We start from the raw sequence: 20,223 nt of genomic DNA on the forward strand, positions 1-20,223 counted from the left end.
ATTATGATCTTTTAAATACTTTTTTGGGAAATATGTATGTAGTACAACTAGTTATGTTTGGATTTATTGAGATTTTGGTACAATCTTAAATCCTACACCGTGATACAAAAAACAAATGAAATATGGTTCAAACGTTTGGTTTAGAAACGATTTTTGAAATCGTTAATTTTTCTAACTTTTGTGTTAGATCGGGTTTATAAGTGTAAACCATACGTTTTTTTGTAAACGTTAAATTTCTCTAACGTATGCGTTAGACCGGCTTTATTTTTATAAACAATGCATTTTTTTTTTGTAAACGTTTCGTGTTCTAACATGTTTGTTAGAAATGATCATATTATTTATCTAATATGGTTCAAAAAAATGAATGTTAAAAATAGGTTTATTTTATATAAACTAATAAGCCTTATATTGATTTTTGTAATCATTCATTTCTACACGTGCATGTTAGAATTGGTTATTTATACAAACTGATAAGTTTTTAAGCTTTATAACAATTTTTGTAATTGTTTACTTCTAATAGAAGTGTTAGAAACGGTTTATAAAACCATTAAATTTGAAAATGATTTTTGTAATCAATTGTATTCTAACATGTGTGTTAGAAACGTTTATATGGAAAGTGTTAGTTTGGAAGCAATTTTTTAATTGTTTATTTTCTAACGTGTGTATTGGAAATGACTTATTTATTTGAACCATATATGTGTTTATAGCAAGTCGAAGTAACATTTTGTGGAAATGTTAATATTTCTAACGTGTGTGTTAGAATTTCTTTTATTTTAACATGATTGTTAAAAATGGATAAATACAAATGCTTTGAAATATTTTATGTAAACATTTTATATAAGTAATTTGTTGTAGCATTGATTTTAATGAATATAAACACTTATATTATGCTTTGTATGGTTTAGACATAAGAAGTCATACATTGAAGTTGATGTTTGATTGGCTTCAAAAATTAAATCACCATAAAGTGATGGTGTGGTATTTATATGAACTTATTGAAATTAAAATCATTTACTAGACTCTTCATATGGAAGATAAACTCTTAAGTAGAGTTTTATGTCAATTTATTAGTTTTTATTAGAGTTTATGTCTCTAATAGAAACTCTAATTAAGTGAGACTTTTCTTCACCCCATGTCTCTTGTATTAAAAGTTGGCTATGTGCCTAACTTGATAAGTTTGAAAAACTACAAGAGTAAGAATACAAGAATTAAATCATCATCAAGTGATGGTGTATTTGTGTGAGATTTATCACCAACTTTAATTTGTGATTTCTAAATCTAAATGGTCATGTTTTATATAAAATGACTTAAATTTTTTAATACGTGTGTTAGAAAATGTGTATCACAAATACAAGGTTAGAGATTGTACATTGTATAAGCCATAAGAATGGAAATGTTTATGTAAACATTTAATTGCCTATTTTGCATAGTTTTTAGAATTCAAATGGTTTGCTACTCTTGCTAAAAGTAGCATTTGTTGAACAAAGTAACAATCTCGTGAATATGATTTGGTGGAAAACAACTTGGTGTTGTTGTGAACAAATTTAATTGTTCAAGTTTGCTATTCAGTGACAAATTGTGAGGCTAAACATATTATGTGGTAAATGATTTTGCATAATCATGGTAACCACGATGCTTTTAATGATTTAAGGAGAATCACCTATGTTAGACAGAAGTGAGGTCGCTTTGAATGGAATTGGGGGGCACAATTCCTAGAACTCTCGCAGAACCAGGGAAGTGTTCCACGACCATTATTGGACACGACTATGAGGGGATGACCCGGCTAAGGAGAGTATTGTGTGAAGTGTATTGTCGTCTACGAAAATGGGGGATTGTTCAAGGACATCGCGTCTACAAACCTCTAGGAGGCTAAGTATGCTTCACAACGGAAAGTTCAAAGGGAACGCCTACTTATCCGGCAATACGCAACTGTCGAGGTTGCATTGGAAATTTTATGTGTTTTAATCAATCTCCATTCATGTGGGGGATTGTTGGAAATTTTTTAAATGTGATGAATGGAAATTTAGTGAGATTATTAATATTAAATTATACATATAGTGACAAACTCTTGAGTAGAGTTATTTATGTCACTTGTTTAATTTTCTATTAGTATAATAAACTTTTCATGTGGTGTATTGATGTCTTCTATGACAATTGATTAGAGATTTTATGGCAAAATTAAGTACTTTTCATGTTGAAGAGGTATGGTCCCAATTCCCTGCCTACATGGCAGGGACCACACCACTTTTTGTGCACACAAGGCATCCATGTCACCAGAACCTTCTAGAAGCTTCCAGAAGACATCTAGGCGGTTCACAGCTGGCACCAAAGATGCTTTGCCCAACATAAAGGACAACACGTGTCACCATTGACAGAAGGCCACATAGGCCTGCGGCAATCCAGGGAGCAGGGCTGACACGACCAGTACGAGGTATCCAGCACAAGCGAATACCAGGACGCCACGTGTACCACTACACCCTTCGCGACAGAGCAGACCAAGAGGATATTCCCCTTGGTCGGACAGCTGGCACGCACCCACAGCTGGCACAGCCGCTTCCTCCTTCTTCACCCTCCGGCTATAAATAGGACCCTTCATCATTCAGGTTCAGGTTCTTGGCTCTCTTTACTCACTCTATACACACACTGTTTTATTCACCTCAGAGCAGTACTTATTCTCACACCGGAGCCTGGTTAAGAGGGAAAACCCCCTTCCCCCCTCTTAACGAGACTAACGGTGTTTACTGTTTTGCAGATCTCAGGCCTTTGATACGAGCAAGAGAAGAGGTTGAACCCCATAAGTGAAACGACCCTCTTGGTTATCCTTGTGTTAACCATTGTTTCAACATTGGCGCCATCCGCTTTTTTGCAAAACCACTCTCACCTCTTTTTCTCTTCTAGAAAACACTCGTGAAAATGGCAGACCAGAATCATTCACACCCCGCTGACGGAGAAATCTCTTCCTTCGAACTCGTTTCGGACACGGCACACGTCCAACGAGGTCAAAGGAACGAGACCATCCAAGAAGGTCAGCTGAACAACGAGTTTCCATCCATTTTTGGAAGTGCGTCCAGGGCTGCTAGCCAAACCACAACTGGACCCATTTTCCAAACACCAGCAAGAATCATTACTCAAACCACAAACGGGGTTGCTCTCCAACCTCCAACGGGGATATTACACCAAACACCACCGCCGATGCAGACTGTAGGCCATGGACCAGGCCCTTCTGTGCCATCGGAACAAGCACAACTCAACTATTCTGCACTCTTAGGGCTACCCGAAGGAAAAACTCTGGCTTCCTGGTATGCCGAACAGATGGCGTCTATAAACCTCGTTTATACGCAGCTCAGCGCACAACAAGCCTTGCTCCAAGCACAGGCTAACCAATCAGCATTCGTAACTCCACAACCAAGGTCTCTGAGTACACACACGGCTCAGCAGACAAACGCGTGGAACTTGCGACCAGAAAGAGAACCAGTGCAACAGGTCAGAAGACCCAGCATACAAGACACGCGCGATACTTATGCTGAAACAGAGAGCAACTTCGTCCAAACTTCCAATCTACAACGGAGGCCGATCCAAACCCGTTTGGGCGCACGCAACATGAATACAGAATGGGAAGAGGAGGAAGACGACCCAACTTACAAGGCAGAATCCATAGTGTTCAGCAGACTTCCTCCAGAACACGAGGCATACAAACCAACCAAGCGCGCGGGGTACAACCCCAAAGCAGAGCATGATTACACCTTGAGCTATCGTCCTGAGGACATGGCTGAAAATTCAAAATTCATTCCAGAAATCGCGTGCGCGGCCATCGACAAAACGAAGTTACCACACAACGTGGGTAAATACAATGGGTTGACGGACCCAGACGATCACCTCCAGGTGTTTAAAGGTGCAGGAGCAACAGGCGGATGGAACTTACCAACATGGTGCCACCTGTTTGCTCAGACATTCGTTGGTGCGGCGCGCATTTGGTTCGACAACTTACCGGCTGGCAAAATCAAATCATGGGTCGACTTCCGAGAGAAGTTCCTGGCACACTTCTCTCAGCAACGAAGACAAGCCAGAGATCCAGGTGATTGTCTGAACATATGGAGAAAAGACTATGAAAGTGTAGAAGATTTCATTACAAGGTATAACAAAGAATGTCTAGAGATCGGAGACATACCAGAGAAAATGATGCGTGCACACTTCATGCGAGCGGTCAAGTGCGACGATCTGGTTAAAAGAATCAAAGGGCGAGATGGAGGACCCAAAGACTGGGAAACCTTCATTGAAGCGGCCAAGACCATTGCGCAGACAGATAGGCAACTGACCGGTGACGATCACCGTCAGCGCGCACACAACCATAACGATCGAAACAACAGAAGGGGCAGAAATCAACCCTGGAGGGCTTCTGGGAACAGAGAAAGAAGCCCCCCACGGGACGACGCACGCCATACGATCAATCAGATAGCCCATCGAAAAGAAGTAAAGCGCGAAAATAGAGAAAAGCAGTGGACTCCACTAACCAAAACACCTTCTGAAGTCTTAGCCACAGAGAACCATCAGTTCAAACCACCCTTGCAGATGCGCAACAAAAGGGGTCAGGACCCAAATCTCTTCTGTGAATTCCACAAAGATACGGGCCACTTGACCGATGATTGCTTTAGCTTAAAGCAAGAAATCGAAAGAGCTCTAAGAGACGGAAAGCTCGGTCACTTAGTCAAAGGAGGAAAGCGCGATTACCGCCAGATACAACGAAGAGATGAAGGTCCAGACAACAAGAAGCTCAGAAAGCTAGAAACTCATATGGTGCAAGGAGGTCCACGGCGACCAAGAAAAAACTACAACAAACGCGCGCAGGATGATTCATGGCGCGAGAAGCAAGTAGTGTTCCCAGTTGTCAGGGGAGGTCCAAGAGAAAAACGGCCAATAGTCATCCCAGGGGTGATCGGCCACTACCAAACAGATTACATCTTTATTGATCCCGGGAGCACCGCAGACATCATATATGAACAGTGCTTCAATCAATTCGACCAAGAGGATAAGGCGCGCCTAGAACCAGTCGATTACCCACTAACTGGTTTCTGCAATGAGTCCGTCTTTCCCCTAGGACAAATATCTTTCCCAGTATTGCTTTCTGATGGGAGAAATTCAAGAACCGAAGAAGTCACATTCATGGTGCTACCGGCACATTCAAGACATGACATCCTCTTAGGACGAGAATCCCAAGGAGATTTCAGCATGATCTGTTCCGCACCACATTCTGCCATAGGCTTTCCAACCGAAATAGGCATTGCGTTGATATACGCAAGCAAGGAAGTGCTAGCAACAGATGAAATCAGGCCGGCAAAAGCAAGCAAGCCCGCACCGCGCAAAGAGGCAGAAAAATGGGTATTGAATAGCGCGTACCCAGAACAAACAGTCACTCTGGGACCCGCAATGTCTGATCTAACGCGTGCGGCGCTAAAGAAATTGCTGCATGACAACATGGACGTGTTCGCCTGGACACCGGCTGATATGATTGGTGTTCCACGGCATATAGCGGAACACCGGCTAAATGTCTCAGAGGATGCAAAGCCAGTAGTGCATGCTAAACGACATCTGGGAGACATCAAACACGATGCAATGAAAGAACAAGTGTTAGAACTGCTAAACGCAGGAATCATCAGGGAAGTCCGGTACCAAATGTGGGTAGCAAGCCCAGTAATGGTAAAGAAACCGAATGGTAGTTGGAGAATGTGTGTCGACTACAAGGATCTGAACAAAGCATGCCCCCGTGACTGCTATGCTTTGCCAGACATAGACGAGAAAATAGATTCTTTGGCAACGTTTCGGTGGAAATGTTTTCTGGATTGCTACAAAGGATACCACCAGGTCCAGATGGCTGTTCAAGACGAGGATAAAACCGCATTCCGCACGCCAACGGGGCTATACTGCTACACCAAGATGCCGTTCGGCTTAAAGAATGCAGGTGCTACGTATCAACGGTTGATGAACGAAACATTCAGTGACGCCATCGGTAAATACATAGAGGTATACATGGATGATCTGGTAATCATGAGCAGGGAGGAGAGCGCGATGCTGGCAAATATTCAGAAAACCTTCAACACGCTGCGCAGCGTGAGCATCAAACTGAATCCAGCAAAGTGCTCATTCGGAATGGAGGAAGGAAAGTTTTTGGGCTTCATAGTCACTAAAGATAGTTTTAAGGTGAACCCAGAAAAGGTCCAGGCCATAGAGAGGATGCCTTCACCAGCAAACGTCAAAGACATGCAAAAGCTCGCAGGACGATTGGCAGCACTCAATCGATTCCTAGCTAACCACGCAGCAAAATCCTTCCCATTCATCAAGACCTTGCGCAACTGCATGAAGAAAAACCAATTCCAATGGACTCCGGAAGCAGAAAATGCGTTCCGCGAGATGAAAGACTGTCTCATCAAGCTGCCAACTCTAACCGCACCAAACAAAGGAGAGCCTTTGGTCTTGTACCTCTCAGCTTCCGACAGGGCCGTCGGAGCCGTATTGCTGGTTGATCGACAAGGCATCCAAACACCTGTGTATTATGTGTCCAGAACCTTAACCGACCCAGAAACCAGATACGCAATCATGGAAAAGCTTGTCCTTGCACTGATTCACGCGTCAAGAAGGCTGCGCCGATATTTCGCCAATCACGTCATCCACGTGTTAACAAATTACAATATTGGGAATATCCTAGCAAGGCCGGAAATATCAGGAAGGTTGGCCAAATGGGCGATAGAGCTAGGGGGACACAACGTAGTCTTCAGACCACGACCGTCGATCAAAGGCCAAGTTTTGGTAGACTTCATGACGGAAGTCCCGGATGACAAAGACAGAGAGTGTAAGGCGATGGAGAAAGTGGAGATAAAACAAACCGAAGAGCCATGGCTGCTGTATACAGACGGTGCATCCAACGAAGATGGGGCAGGCGCGGGGCTACGGCTAGTAAGCCCTGACAAACACGAGTTCACTTACGCCATACGCCTAGACTTCAAGAGCACAAATAACGAAGCAGAATACGAAGCCTTTCTGGCCGGCTTGCGTTTGGCAATCAAAATGGGAGTCCGACACATTGAGGCACATGTGGACTCCATGTTAGTGGCAGGCCAAATCAATGGTCAATACGAAGCCAAGGGCGACATAATGGCACTCTACCTCAACCAAGCAAAGACGTTGCTGCAAACCTTCTATTCTTACAAGGTGCACCACATAAACCGCAGTGAAAACAAGCCGGCAGACGCCTTAAGCAAGCTTGCGTCAACAAGTTTCCAGCACCTAGCCAAAGACGTACGCATATAAGTTTTAAGCAACCCGTCTGTTCCACTCCAAGAAGTCAGCGTCATCCAAACAGGAACCACGTCCTGGATGACACCCATAATCATGTACTTACAGTCTGGGATACTTCCAGAAAATAAAGCTGAGGCGCGGAAAATCCAGTATAAATCAGAACATTATCAGATGGCAGACGGGATACTGTACCGAAAGTCATATCTCGGCCCGCTGCTAAGATGTGTTGACGCCGACGACGCAAATTATCTGATCCGGGAAGTACATGAAGGCATCTGCGGCATCCACGCCGGGCCGCGCATGGTAGTGGCAAAAGTAATGAACGCCGGTTACTACTGGCCCGGAATGCACCTCGATGCCGTGAAGGAATTAAGAAAGTGCAGCGGCTGCCAACGGCATGCACCAAAAACCATGCGTCCAAAAAACGAGTTGGTGCCAGTAACAACCGCATGGCCCTTTCAGCAATGGGGCATAGACATGGTGGGCCCTTTCCCAGAAGCTCCGGGGGCAGTCAAGTTCATCATCGTCGCGGTCGATTACTTCACCAAGTGGGTGGAAGCAAAAGCACTTGCGTCAACCACATCGGCAGTCGTTAAACGATTCATCTGGGAACAAATCATATGCCGGTTCGGCCTTCCACTCCGAATCATCACCGACAACGGTACAAACTTTGCAGCAGATGATCTCGAACGATGGTTCAAGGAACTAAACATCGAGCACACCTTCTCGTCGGTCGCACATCCGCAAGGGAATGGTCAAGTTGAAGCGGTCAACAAGAGCATCGTCGATGGCATCAAAGCAAGGCTCGGTGAAAAAAGACGAGGGTGGGTCGATGAGCTACCAAGCATATTATGGGCCCATAGAACAATGCCCAAAACAAGCAATGGAGAAACACCTTTCAGCTTGGTCTATGGGTCCGAGGCTGTGATCCCAGCAGAAATCGGGCTTCCATCTCCAAGAATGCTCTCCATGAATCTGATCAATAACGAAGAAGAAAGGAGGATCGACCTGGACCTCCTAGAAGAACGAAGGGAGATGGCTGCAATCAATGAAGCCAAATACAAATCAAAGCTTGAAAAGTATTACAACTCCCGAGTCCGGATCTGCACCTTCAACCCAGGCGATTATGTCTTAAGGGACAATGAAGCGTCCAACACAGAAAAACCAGGGAAACTGGCTCCCAAATGGGAAGGCCCATACATCATTGATGAGGTCCTCGGCAAGGGAGCATACAAGCTACGCACCATGAACGACAAAGAGGTTCCACGAACCTGGAATGCCCAACAGTTACGAAAATGCTACATATAAACATGTAATCGTATAGGGCGAATCGCCGACACATTTACTTAATACAAGAAGTGTTTGGCTACCTTTATTTCATGCAAAGTTTTTTGTCACAACTGCATTTATTACTTCGGGCGTACACGAAAACATCAATGGCTCGACTATAGGAAACGTTGTAGACCTCCAAGGCTCGTCACAACCAAGTGAACAGCCGGGTCAGAAACACAACCAAAGCCTACAAAACGCCAAAAAACGTAACTTCGTGCCCACATAAACACGAAACAATCGATAGCAAGGTAACTAAACATTGTAATGCTCCCAAGGCTGTGATCCCAGCTGAGCTCACACAATAACTTGCAACTCGATCACTTCGTACGTCACATGCAAGCGCGCATACTTAAACGACAGAATAAAAACGTTGTAGTAACACAGCATCACCTGTCAGCGCCATCATTCGTTCGTGACACCTAATCAAAGTAATTAAACATGCACATATTATGACGATTTCCAAAGTTGCATAACCATAATCAAAGTAACACCATATCTGTCGAATACATAACACCAAAGGTAAGAAATTTCAAATTCTCTCAAAAACAACCATTACAAGCCCATTCAGGGCCATATACGGCACACAGGCCGGAAGCAACCTATCAAGTATGGCTGGAGCCAGCACCTCCAGCAGCATCATCGCCTTCTTCTCCTAAGGCTTTTTTCAACAAAGCCACCCCATTCGCTTTATGAGCCAACTTACCAGCGGCTCGAACAACAGCAAAATCAAGCATCGAAAATTCTCGGCGCTTAGCAGCATAAGCACCCTCACAATCCTCTTTAAACAACTCAAAGTGGTAATCCTTCTCATTGTTTACAGCGGCACACCTGCCTTCAGCATACCCATTCTTGCGGCCACTATTGTAGCCTGCCCCACCCAACTCAAACATGTAGCGGGCAAGCTCAGGAGAATGCAAGATACGATCAGCAAGCTGCATGAAAAACAAGGTCGAGCAAGATAGCAGAAATAAATACACAAAAGTAAAAATAAAAAGGAAGACAGCAACAGAGCAAGCAAAAAACATTACCAATGGAACGCCACGGGATAGCAACCACCTACTATCAGCTGAGGCTTCCTCAGCAAGTAGCTCAGACGCACGGCATTCAGCCGTCTTCTCATCAAGAAGACGCTGAGCAGCCTCACATTCCGAAGCCTTCTCCTGCACAAGAAGCTCCAGCTTATCGATCCGCGCAACATACTCCTTCTCCTTCTTCTCCGCAGCAAGACGCGCCTGATGAGCCTCTTCAGCAAGGGCCGTCTTCTCACCAGACAGCCGCACAATAGCATCACGCTGCGACTGCATCTCCGTATTCGTACGAGCACATGCGGATTCCCAATCCTTTTGTTTTTGCTCATTCAACTGCTTTTGCTCTTCGAGCTTCCGTTCAGCCTCAGTAACCCGCCATTGCAAACCTTTTTGCTCTGCGTTAAATTTTTCTTTCTCTTCAGAAAACACCTTCTTAGCCTCTTCAAACGCCATAGTTTCTTCTCCCATAGATCGCCATTCGCGAAGAATCTCCTGAGAAGTGGCAAAGAAGTTAACCCCAGCCGTAACATGATCATCTATAAGGGCGAAGCGGCTGCGGTTTTTCTGAAACATTCTCTCGGCAGGAGGAAGGGATAAAGAGAAAAACTCCTGACAATTCTGCAAGTCAGTCATGCGAGAACCCTGAGTAAGGCTCTAACGAGGGACATGAGGCATATCATCGCAAGCCGGATTGCCCCATGAATCATCAGGCACACGTTCAAAGTGCGAGTCCCGCACGGTGCCAGAAGTAGCCCCACCCCCACCAGGAGGACGTTTTGTGTAAATGGTTTGTTGCGGAGTAGTCTCACTAGATTCCATCTCCACCTCAACACCTTTACCCTTATCGACTCCAGCAACATCACCTCCGGCACCGTCGCCTCCAGCAGCGTCACCTCCCTCAAAAATACCTTCAAAAAGCCCTTCACCGCCCCTCACAGTGGCATCAGCACCATCTCGAGGAGGAGTCAAGCCAACAGTCCTCGAAGGAGGAGAAGTAGGTGGAGTAATCTGAGAAATATCCACCGGTCGCGGCTTCTTGCTAGTCTTGGTTGCTGCCATAAAACTACAACTAATAAAAAGAACCAAAGAAAAGATACCAGAAACATACACGGAAACTCAGTTACCAGGGCGGGGAGCAGAGGCAGCAAATATCTCCTCCAACAAGTTCCCTCGACCCCCACTAAACACACCCAAATCAACTTCAGATTCAGAAGGGGCTGGGGGGCATCCTTTTGAAGCTTAGCCCTCTTGGCCGCAAGAAGGGCAGCAGCTTGTTCATCAAGATGACGCTTATGATCATCAAGAGCTTTCTTCTTCATATGCTCAGTCAAAGTGGCCTTATCATCAGGATCTGACCCCTGACGCACCTCCCCAGGTCCTAGGCCAGACAATGTATCAGACACTACCACATAATCTAGATATGGAAGAGTAGAAGGTTGCTTACGAGAAGATCCAGCAGCTCCGCTTTCTTTCTTCTCTTCCCTCTTTCCAGACCTATCAGTCCGTGCCTTCTTTCTCGTCTCCAGCTGGGAAGACGGATCAACAGAGGCTTCCGCATCATCATCATCCTCAACAAATTCATGTACCGGCTCAGCAACACCACCAGGCGCGGTACCTGCACGCGCGGAATGAGATATTAGATCTTCAACATCCCGGTCAGAACTTCCACTAGAAAGGATAACGACTTCCTCTCGACCGGAGTCGACAAAGTCATCCCAGTCATCCTCACCAAGAACTTCATTCGCGTATCTGCTCAAACTAGCGTCGGTGGGATGCAGGAAACGGTCCCGTATCTGTTCCAACCACGTTGGATTCCCATCAGCCTGGATAGCCTCAACCATGGCACCCGCTGATTTAGGGTCCAAGGCATTTAACAAACTGTAACCAACTGCAAAATGGCAACAAAATAAGGACACATAGTAAACATAGAGGGAAATAACCAAAGGGTAAGACACGAAAGAACAATACATTTGCCTTTATGGCTATACGCAGGCTGACCCAGCGGATGTTTGGGCACCCACAGTAAACTCATCCCTGCACCAACCAAAGCCATCTCATCCAGTTGAGAAATCGCAGTCGGCTTAGCAGTTATCTTCCCATACCATTCTTGGGCAGCATAATCTGGCAACACATCCACTTTAGGGACCCCTTGACCCACCTGCCTATATGACATATCCGTCGGAATCACACCACGGCGAATGTAAAAAAACTTTTGTTTCCAATCATGAATGCCCTTTATCGGCACCGAACACACATGAGCAACTCCCATCCTAGCCTGAAAAGAGTAGAACCCACTGGAATACGAAACGCTGTAGATAGCGTTGAACATCTCAAACGTAGGCTCAACACGGTACGACCTACAGACAAATTCGAAATGGGTAATCCAAGGGAGCCCAATCGCATTTATCTGAGAAATATGGAGCCCATAACCCCTCAAAACATCAGCAGTGAACTTCGTAATCGGCAACCTAAAATTACCTTCCCGGAAAAAAGCAGCGTACAACGTGATAAAACCAGGAGGGGCATCCAATGCAGTAGATCCAGAAGGAGGGTATCGAGCCCCCCACTCAGGACGAAAGTTATGCCCCCTCACAAGCATCTGGAATTCCTCCTCCTTCCAGTTAATCACAGCCTGGTCTGGACCAGGAGGAGCCCTACCTCTATGCTTCCTTTTCTTCTGAGTTGGATTCTTATCAGCCATGATAAGGGTCAAGAAGAAGATGATTTGAAAATGTGAAAGATAGAACAAACGAGAAGAAGATAGAGAGAAATCACACTTAGAATTCGAAAGTGAGGGAAGAAAGAGATAACCGCCCCATATTTATACCCATCGCATTTAATGCGATGGGTAGTGGAACGTCAGGGAACAGAAAAAGCGCCCAATAGATGACTGACACGTCACAGGAGAGAGAAGACGTCGGCTCGTTTTTCGGGAAGCATGGGCGACAGGGTCTGCTGATGTGACAGAAAGTCACTGCAAAAGCAACTGTTCGCCTCCGAAAAGACAGGGACGTCAGACGGTCACACCAAACACTTCCCCATAACCACCAAACTTCCAACAGAAGGAAGCACAAGAGAGCCAAAACCCATGCGGCATGCGTCCATTTGGCTCACTTTTTCAAAAGAGTCAAAACCCATGCGGCATGCGTCCATTTGGCTCACTTTTTCAAGAGAGTCAAAACCCATGCGGCATGCGTCCATTTGGCTCACTTTTTCAAGAGAGTCAAAACCCATGCGGCATGCGTCCATTTGGCTCAGTATTTTCAAAGGGCCAAAACCCATGCGGCATGCGTCCATTTGGCTCAATTTTTCAAAAGAGTCAAAACCCATGCGGCATGCGTCCATTTGGCTCATTTTTTCAGAAGGTCAATAACCATACGGCACGCGTCCACTTGGCTCACTTTATATTCACCAACTTCAACGCGATGCATAGAAATCACAACTCTCATAAGTCCAGAATCCCTCCTAGACGATCAACTCAACTAGAAGGCACACTGGACTGGGGGGACTTGAAGAGGTATGGTCCCAATTCCCTGCCTACATGGTAGGGACCACACCACTTTTTGTGCACACAAGGCATCCATGTCACCAGAACCTTCTAGAAGCTTCCAGAAGACATCTAGGCGGTTCACAGCTGGCACCAAAGATGCTTTGCCCAACATAAAGGACAACACGTGTCACCATTGACAGAAGGCCACATAGGCCTGCGGCAATCCAGGGAGCAGGGCTGACACGACCAGTACGGGGTATCCAGCACAAGCGAATACCAGGACGCCACGTGTACCACTACACCCTTCGCGACAGAGCAGACCAAGAGGATATTCCCCTTGGTCGGACAGCTGGCACGCACCCACAGCTGGCACAGCCGCTTCCTCCTTCTTCACCCTCCGGCTATAAATAGGACCCTTCATCATTCAGGTTCAGGTTCTTGGCTCTCTTTACTCACTCTATACACACACTGTTTTATTCACCTCAGAGCAGTACTTATTCTCACACCGGAGCCTGGTTAAGAGGGAAAACCCCCTTCCCCCCTCTTAACGAGACTAACGGTGTTTACTGTTTTGCAGATCTCAGGCCTTTGATACGAGCAAGAGAAGAGGTTGAACCCCATAAGTGAAACGACCCTCTTGGTTATCCTTGTGTTAACCATTGTTTCAACACATGTGGTGTGTTTATGTCTTTTATGACAATTGATTAGAGATTTTATGGTAAAATTAAGTCTCTAATTATGTTGGACTTTTCACCACCTATGACTCTTACATACTTAGTAGGCTATGTGCCTCTTTTGATGGTGCTAGATACAAGAAAAAGAGATGTATGCATGAAGAGTGCTTGGAGAAGAAGTACTTGATGACCCATATGTTAGGAACATATAGAGATAAGTTTCTCTACACGATTCAACTACATTTCTATTCTTATTTTCCAAAAGTTCTAACACTATGATTTTACCCAGTGTAACCTCGGGCGCGTGGCCTTTTCCGGCAGTACATACTGCTTCGGATGTTGTACCGTGTGGAAACAGACGCGTCATCTTTAGTAGAGGCGCGAAATCTGTTTTAAGGAAGCGAGTTGAACACGTGCCTCAGCCACAACCGTCAACATCAGTTTGTTCATTTTTGCAGCAAAAAAGGATCACATAAGGAGACGCGGTTCAAGTTCTCGTAGCAGAAATTGTACAAGAAGACGCTTCTCAAGCTCTTGTCAAAGACAACGATTTGAATCGATTTATTTAAATATGTTGTATTTCATATTTAATTTTGTATGGATCTGTACACGGTGCGGGTACGACAATTTCCCAAAAATTATGTAAAGAGTGTATCTTTACAATTTTATATTTATTTATATAATTTTTATTATAATATGACCCATTTCCTACAGAGGGTGAAGTTGAAATGTCTAACTACGAGTTCCCCACCGCAACTACAAGGCAACAAAATATACAAACCCGCCTTAATGTGCGGGTTTTTCCACTAGTATATATAAATATATATAGATAGGTGAATATCACTTCATCCAACATGTGGGATTTGCGGCGATATGTTTATCTGTATGTTTAATAATCATAATGAATAATTCTATTCTATTGCTGCTTATAATGAAAAGGAAACTGAAATCTATTTTAATTTACTTATCATTTCAATTTTGCTGGTTACTTTTTCAAAAAAATTACAAACTTATATATATTATCTCAAATTATTAATTATTAATATTTAAAGATTCTATTTTAATTTACTTATGATTTCAATTTGCTGCTACCTTTTTTTTTAAAATACGAACACATGTATATTATCTCAAATTATAAATTACTAATTAACAATATGCAAAGATAAAAAATTGAGTTAGTGTATGCAAAAACAAAAAAGGCCTACACCACTTGTTGCATTCTTTACCAAACGTGTCATTGAAAGGTTTATATACATGACAGGTACTGATTAACCATCACCACGTACTTCTCTTACCTCCCATGCAAATCCACTATAAACCAACTTCCTTTGCCAGCAGCAACCATCAAGTGTTAAGAACAATGGCCAAAGTTGCACTTTTTGCCATCACCTTCACCGTCCTCGTAGCGTTTTCGGCCGTTTCGGCCTATAAAACCACCATCACCACCACCAACACCGTGCAGGACAATGATATGATTGCGCTTTGGGACGGCCTGGACAACCCTCAAGAGCAATGCCGCAGCCAGGTCTCGATCAAGCAGCTGAACCATTGCCAGATGCACCTCACTCAGGGGATCATGAACCCCCGGAGACCGTTTCAGAAAGAGCAGCAACACCTACAACTTGTAACCAGCTAAAGCAAGTGAATCCGCAGTGCCAGTGCGATGCAATCCAGCAGGTGCTTACCCAAGCCCGGCAACAAAGTGGACCGCGGACCGTTCCACAAATTGAAAGTAAGGCTCAGAGGCTCCCCAACGACTGCGGACTCGAAGTCCAGCATTGCCAACTCGCAGTCCCAAGGGTTGAGTTTTAAATAAGATGGATGTTGTTTCATGTCCTAAGAATAATATTGATTGCCGTTACAAGCTTTTTAGCTTGTGATCGATGTGTTGCGATCGACTTCCTAGCTTGTAATAATTATGCTTCCTTTAATTTAAAGTAGTTTCGTACATAGAAAATGGTAATTGAATGGGTACATTAAAATAATAATTACAACCCTCATCGTGCTACGAGCGGAACCAGCTGATCATATTCATTTCCACTAGGCATAATGTCTATACACAAATTTAGGAGGAACCCCAATAAATATAGGAAAAACCCCTTGTGGGAATTGAACCCAAGACATGTTGTTCCCGAAGTCTTATCTCACCCTCAAAATGCCACTAGGCTATAAAGTCATGGACAAACAAGTTACCTAAATGGATATTAGGAATTTAAATTTTTGTTGACCGGCGCGTAGGGCTGCGAACGAACCAAACGTTCGGCGAACAGTTCGTGAACCGTTCGACGGGAAGTTCGTTGGTATTCATTCGTTTATTAAACAAACGAATACGAAAAAGAAATTTCGTTCGTTTAGTTAAATGAACAAACATGAACAGAGGTCGTGTTCGTTCGTTTATGTTCGTGAATGTTCGGTAACGTGTCTGTTTGTGTTCGATAGTTCATTAGTGTTTTTAGTTTTTATATCTATTTAAATACTTCAAAATCCGACAAATTAAATATCTAATAAGTGCCAGTGTATTATATATTCTGTTAATGAAACGGTTGTTTGTGTTCGTTTGTTTCCATTTGTGTTCATGAACATTAGTTTGTGCTCATTTGTGTTCGTCAACGTTCGTTTTTGTTCGTTGCCTAAAATTAACAAACAAACACAAATGAACACGAACAAGCTTATTTCCTTAACAAACGAACACGAAGATAAAATCTCATTCGATAAGTGTTTGTGAACGGTTCGTGAACACATATATTTCTTAACAAACGAACACGAACAATGTCTTGTTCGTGTTCGTTTGGTTCGTTTGCAGCTCTACCGGCGCGTGGTGCGTGTAGAAGTCCTTAAGGGAAAATTAAAAAAAAGGCAATTGACCAAAACCACTTTTAGATTTGGTCACCTTATGCGTTTTTGGAGCGACGCATCAAGTACGGGATGTGTCTGGAAGTGCACTGTCACACCCCGAAATATCAGAGCATTGGCGTGACTGGACTGGTATCTTCATTGCACAGCGGAAGCAAATAAGCTAAGTCTTTTAGAAAATTGAACGCCACTAAGTACTCGACTCCACATGGTCCTCCTATTCCAACCGTTCCATTGTTTGAAAAGTAACCTGAGAAAGAAAGATGCGAAAAATCAACATAAAGTTGAGTGAGTTCATAGTTTGTTTGTAAAATATTTGAAATAAATCTTTCTGAATGACCGGTTTTTGTTATATTGTTGAATGTTTAAACACTTGAATGTTTAAATACTTGAATGTTTAAATACTTGAATGAAAACATGGTATGTAACTTGTAGAATGTATGAATGTTTGAATGTAACTTGTAAACCGTATCTGTAACTGAGTACTATGAATATTTGAGATCGCTAGTGGTTTGCAAGGCCACTAACATGTGCCACGACATAGGAAGCCACCAAACCTAGGCATTTTTGTCAACTTTGACTGAGACACAGAAGCACTCAATGGTAGAAGTAGGCCAAGAGTGGGGTTGCCTGAAACCCATTAGATCTAACCTTTTGTTCCGCGGTCTGAATGTATACGTTGATTAATGGTGCTTACGGTACCCTATTCGAGACATGATCTAGAATGTTTCACTTGAATGTTTTTGTACTCCATCATTCCATAACACATGTATTGTAAGCTCTTGTATTTGCATTTTCCCGTAGTTTAGAAAACTAGAATTTGTGTGTATACGTATTTCAAAAAAATGCGCTTGTTTGAAAAACCGGTATAAAACATAAGCTTTTCGTAAACCATTTGTGTCAGTTAAAACTTGCTGGTAAAATGGTTTAGAAATATGAAATTCATGTATGCTTTACAAAAAGTGCATGTCTTTCCACCCCGAAAACATTTAAAAAAAATGTAAAACTGTAAAAAGGTGGGGTTATGAACTCACCTGAATATTCCTTTTGCGAAGCTAGCTAATTACGACTTCGCGATGTCGTTTCCAAGACGAGACTCGCTAGCGTGCATTCTACAATATTCCTATCATGGAATATCTAATAAGTTTCTAACCAAAAACGGTAACTACGTGTTACCGAGCTCTACCGAATCGTTAATCGAACGATTCGTTGGTACGTTGTTAACTTAAAAGAAGTGAAGAAGTTATACTTGTTAACTCGATTTGAGAAGTCGTATGTTGATATATAGGAATATTCGTATGAGAGTAATATATAATAAACTTGTATTATATATCGCGTCCTGTATGAAAATTATCAAAAGATGTGTATATGCCGTTTAGGCGTTTGAGATAAATATAAAAGTTATATTTATTTTATAAAAATTTCATCGAGTCGCTCGTTGCTTGAAATAAGTATATATAAACTATACTTATTTTCGTAAAAGAATACAAGTCGCTTGGTGTTTGAAATAAACATAAACTATGTTTATTTTTATAAAAGAATTCGTTTTTTTTTTTTTTTTTTGGTTTGATATTTGAAATAAGTGCATAAACTATATTTAGTTTATGAAAACGAATTCGCGTCGTTTGATTTTTATAATAAATATATAGAACTATATTTATTTTGGTAAAAGAATCGTTGTGTCGTTGGTTGTCGAAATAAATATATACTATATTTATTTTTATGAAAGGGAGTCGTAATATTCATCATTTGAAACAATACAAATCATTACGTTGATTTTATAAAAATTTTGTCGAAATTTTCGAAGTTTAAAAATAACTATGTTTATTGTTTGCAAATAATTTCAGTATCGTAGTTTTCGTAAATTGTTTAGTGCCGTTGTAAAACAAATATTCATTTGTATTTGTGTTTTTATTAAAGTTCCTTGGATTCTATAGGTTTCGTCCTTTAATAAAACGCGTTGTATATTACGGCATTTCTCGAAAAACGGGCAGATTTTCTTCTGTTTTTGGACGGCCCCGACAACTAACGTGTCGTTATTTATCAAGATTCAATCAATATTAAATCATCAATATAGGTAATTTTTCGTAAAAGCGACAAAATGTAAACTATACACTAATCCGAATCGGTTCGAGCTCGTTTCACAAAATAAATAAAACTTTGTAATTAACATGAATAATTATTCGTTCTAAAACCTTGTAATTAACATGAATAATTATTCGTTCTAAATATTTTACCGAATCTTCGTGTCAGACCGTTGACTGAGTTGACTGGGTCAACTGAGTTGACTCGGTTTGACTGAGTCGACTCGGTCCTCAAAACCCGCAACTGCACAGATCTGCTGCTGACTTCTGTTGACCGAACCGAAAGAAAGCCGAAACTGGCCGAGTCTTACTTTTGACCACCGTTGAGCATCTTTGACCGGGGGTTGACCCGAACACTGTTTGACCCGTACCTGGAACCCAAAACCTGAAATCCCGAGGTCAGAACCGAGCCTAAACTGAATCATGTTTACCCGAACTCGGAATGATACCGAACCTGAACCCGAACTCTGCTGCCGTCGCCTGTTCCGGTGACTCCGGTGGTCATGCCGACGTCGACCACCACCATATTCAACATCATCATCATCAATCTTTTAGCAGGAAACAAAAAAAAAGATGAAAGAAAAGGGAGTGGGGTTTTACCGGAGAAGCTCGTTGGAACCAACCACCATCACCGCCCCTGCCGCCGCCGTGAGCGGCGGCGATGCACCGCCTGACTCTGCCGTTCTCTCTCTCTCTCCTCGAACCACCCACCTCCGGTTCTCTCTCTCTCTCTTCCGTTCGTGGCCGCTGCACCACCACCGGACAGTGGTGGTGGTGCTCCGATATGTCATCCGTAAAAAGGGGGGTGTCTCTCGTTGAACAAAATCACCATCGCCACCGCCGTGAGAGGCGGCGGCTCCGCCTGCCGGTCGCCGGAATGGGAGATCGAGAGGGAGAAGGTGACTGATTGGGGTTTAATGTGTGTATTTGTTGAGAAGATGAAGCTCAAGTTTATGTCTGATGTATGTAATCAAGGGAGAAGTGTGAAGGTTTCATTTGTTTGTGTATGTGTGTATAAAAACGACAGAGAGGGAGAGGGTAAAGTCTGTTATGGGCTTTGTGTGAGTGTAGAAAGAAGGAAGAGGTATGGGTCTCTTATACTCATTCAAGTGTGTAATGCCTAATATGTGGGTGTTTGGGATTCCTTCTCAAAAAGGACTTTTGAGCTCAAAAGACTTATTAACCTACTAAAAGTTAAAAGGAATCCCAAATATTATCTAGAAAAGGACTTATATATTTAAAAGGAATCCCAAACACTATGTGAAAAGGACTTATATGCAGTTTTTTGCCTTCAAGAAGGAGAAGTCAATAAGTAAGAATTTATTACTTATTACTTCTCAAAAGTCCTTTTGAGTAAAAAGGAATCCCAAACATGCCCTATGGTTCCCTTTTGTTTTGTGTGTAAAAATATACACAGATCTTATGAAGATTTAGGTGTTGTTTGTTTTTTCTTCTTGAAAACCTCTTCTGCT

At 42.9% G+C, this 20,223-nt stretch overlaps 1 protein-coding gene and 1 pseudogene across 1 annotated transcript; one reads left to right on the top strand and one right to left on the bottom strand.

The window, feature by feature from the left end:
* The first annotated feature begins 15,133 nt into the window (after window positions 1-15,133).
* Window positions 15,134-15,751, top strand: LOC110903129 (annotated as a pseudogene).
* Window positions 15,752-18,783: 3,032 nt separating this feature from the next.
* LOC110899020 lies at window positions 18,784-19,830 on the bottom strand. The gene is made up of 3 exons (XM_022145880.2): window positions 19,352-19,830; window positions 19,206-19,231; window positions 18,784-19,136 (listed from the first exon to the last, which is right to left on the bottom strand). The coding sequence occupies exons 1-3, from the start codon at window positions 19,540-19,542 to the stop codon at window positions 18,943-18,945; spliced, it is 411 nt and encodes a 136-aa protein (XP_022001572.1). The 5' UTR covers window positions 19,543-19,830; the 3' UTR covers window positions 18,784-18,942.
* Window positions 19,831-20,223: the final 393 nt, after the last annotated feature.

This window comes from Helianthus annuus, chromosome 13 (assembly GCF_002127325.2).
Source record: "Helianthus annuus cultivar XRQ/B chromosome 13, HanXRQr2.0-SUNRISE, whole genome shotgun sequence".
Classification (NCBI taxonomy): domain Eukaryota; kingdom Viridiplantae; phylum Streptophyta; class Magnoliopsida; order Asterales; family Asteraceae; genus Helianthus; species Helianthus annuus.

Coding starts and splice junctions, on each gene's coding strand:
- LOC110899020 (XM_022145880.2), bottom strand. CDS start 19,542: ATGACATATCGGAGCACCACCACCACTGTCCGGTGGTGGTGCAGCGGC. Junction 19,232..19,351: donor GGTTCCAACGAGCTTCTCCG/GTAAAACCCCAC, acceptor TCACCGGAACAG/GCGACGGCAGCAGAGTTCGG. Junction 19,137..19,205: donor GCAGCAGAGTTCGGGTTCAG/GTTCGGTATCAT, acceptor TCGGGATTTCAG/GTTTTGGGTTCCAGGTACGG.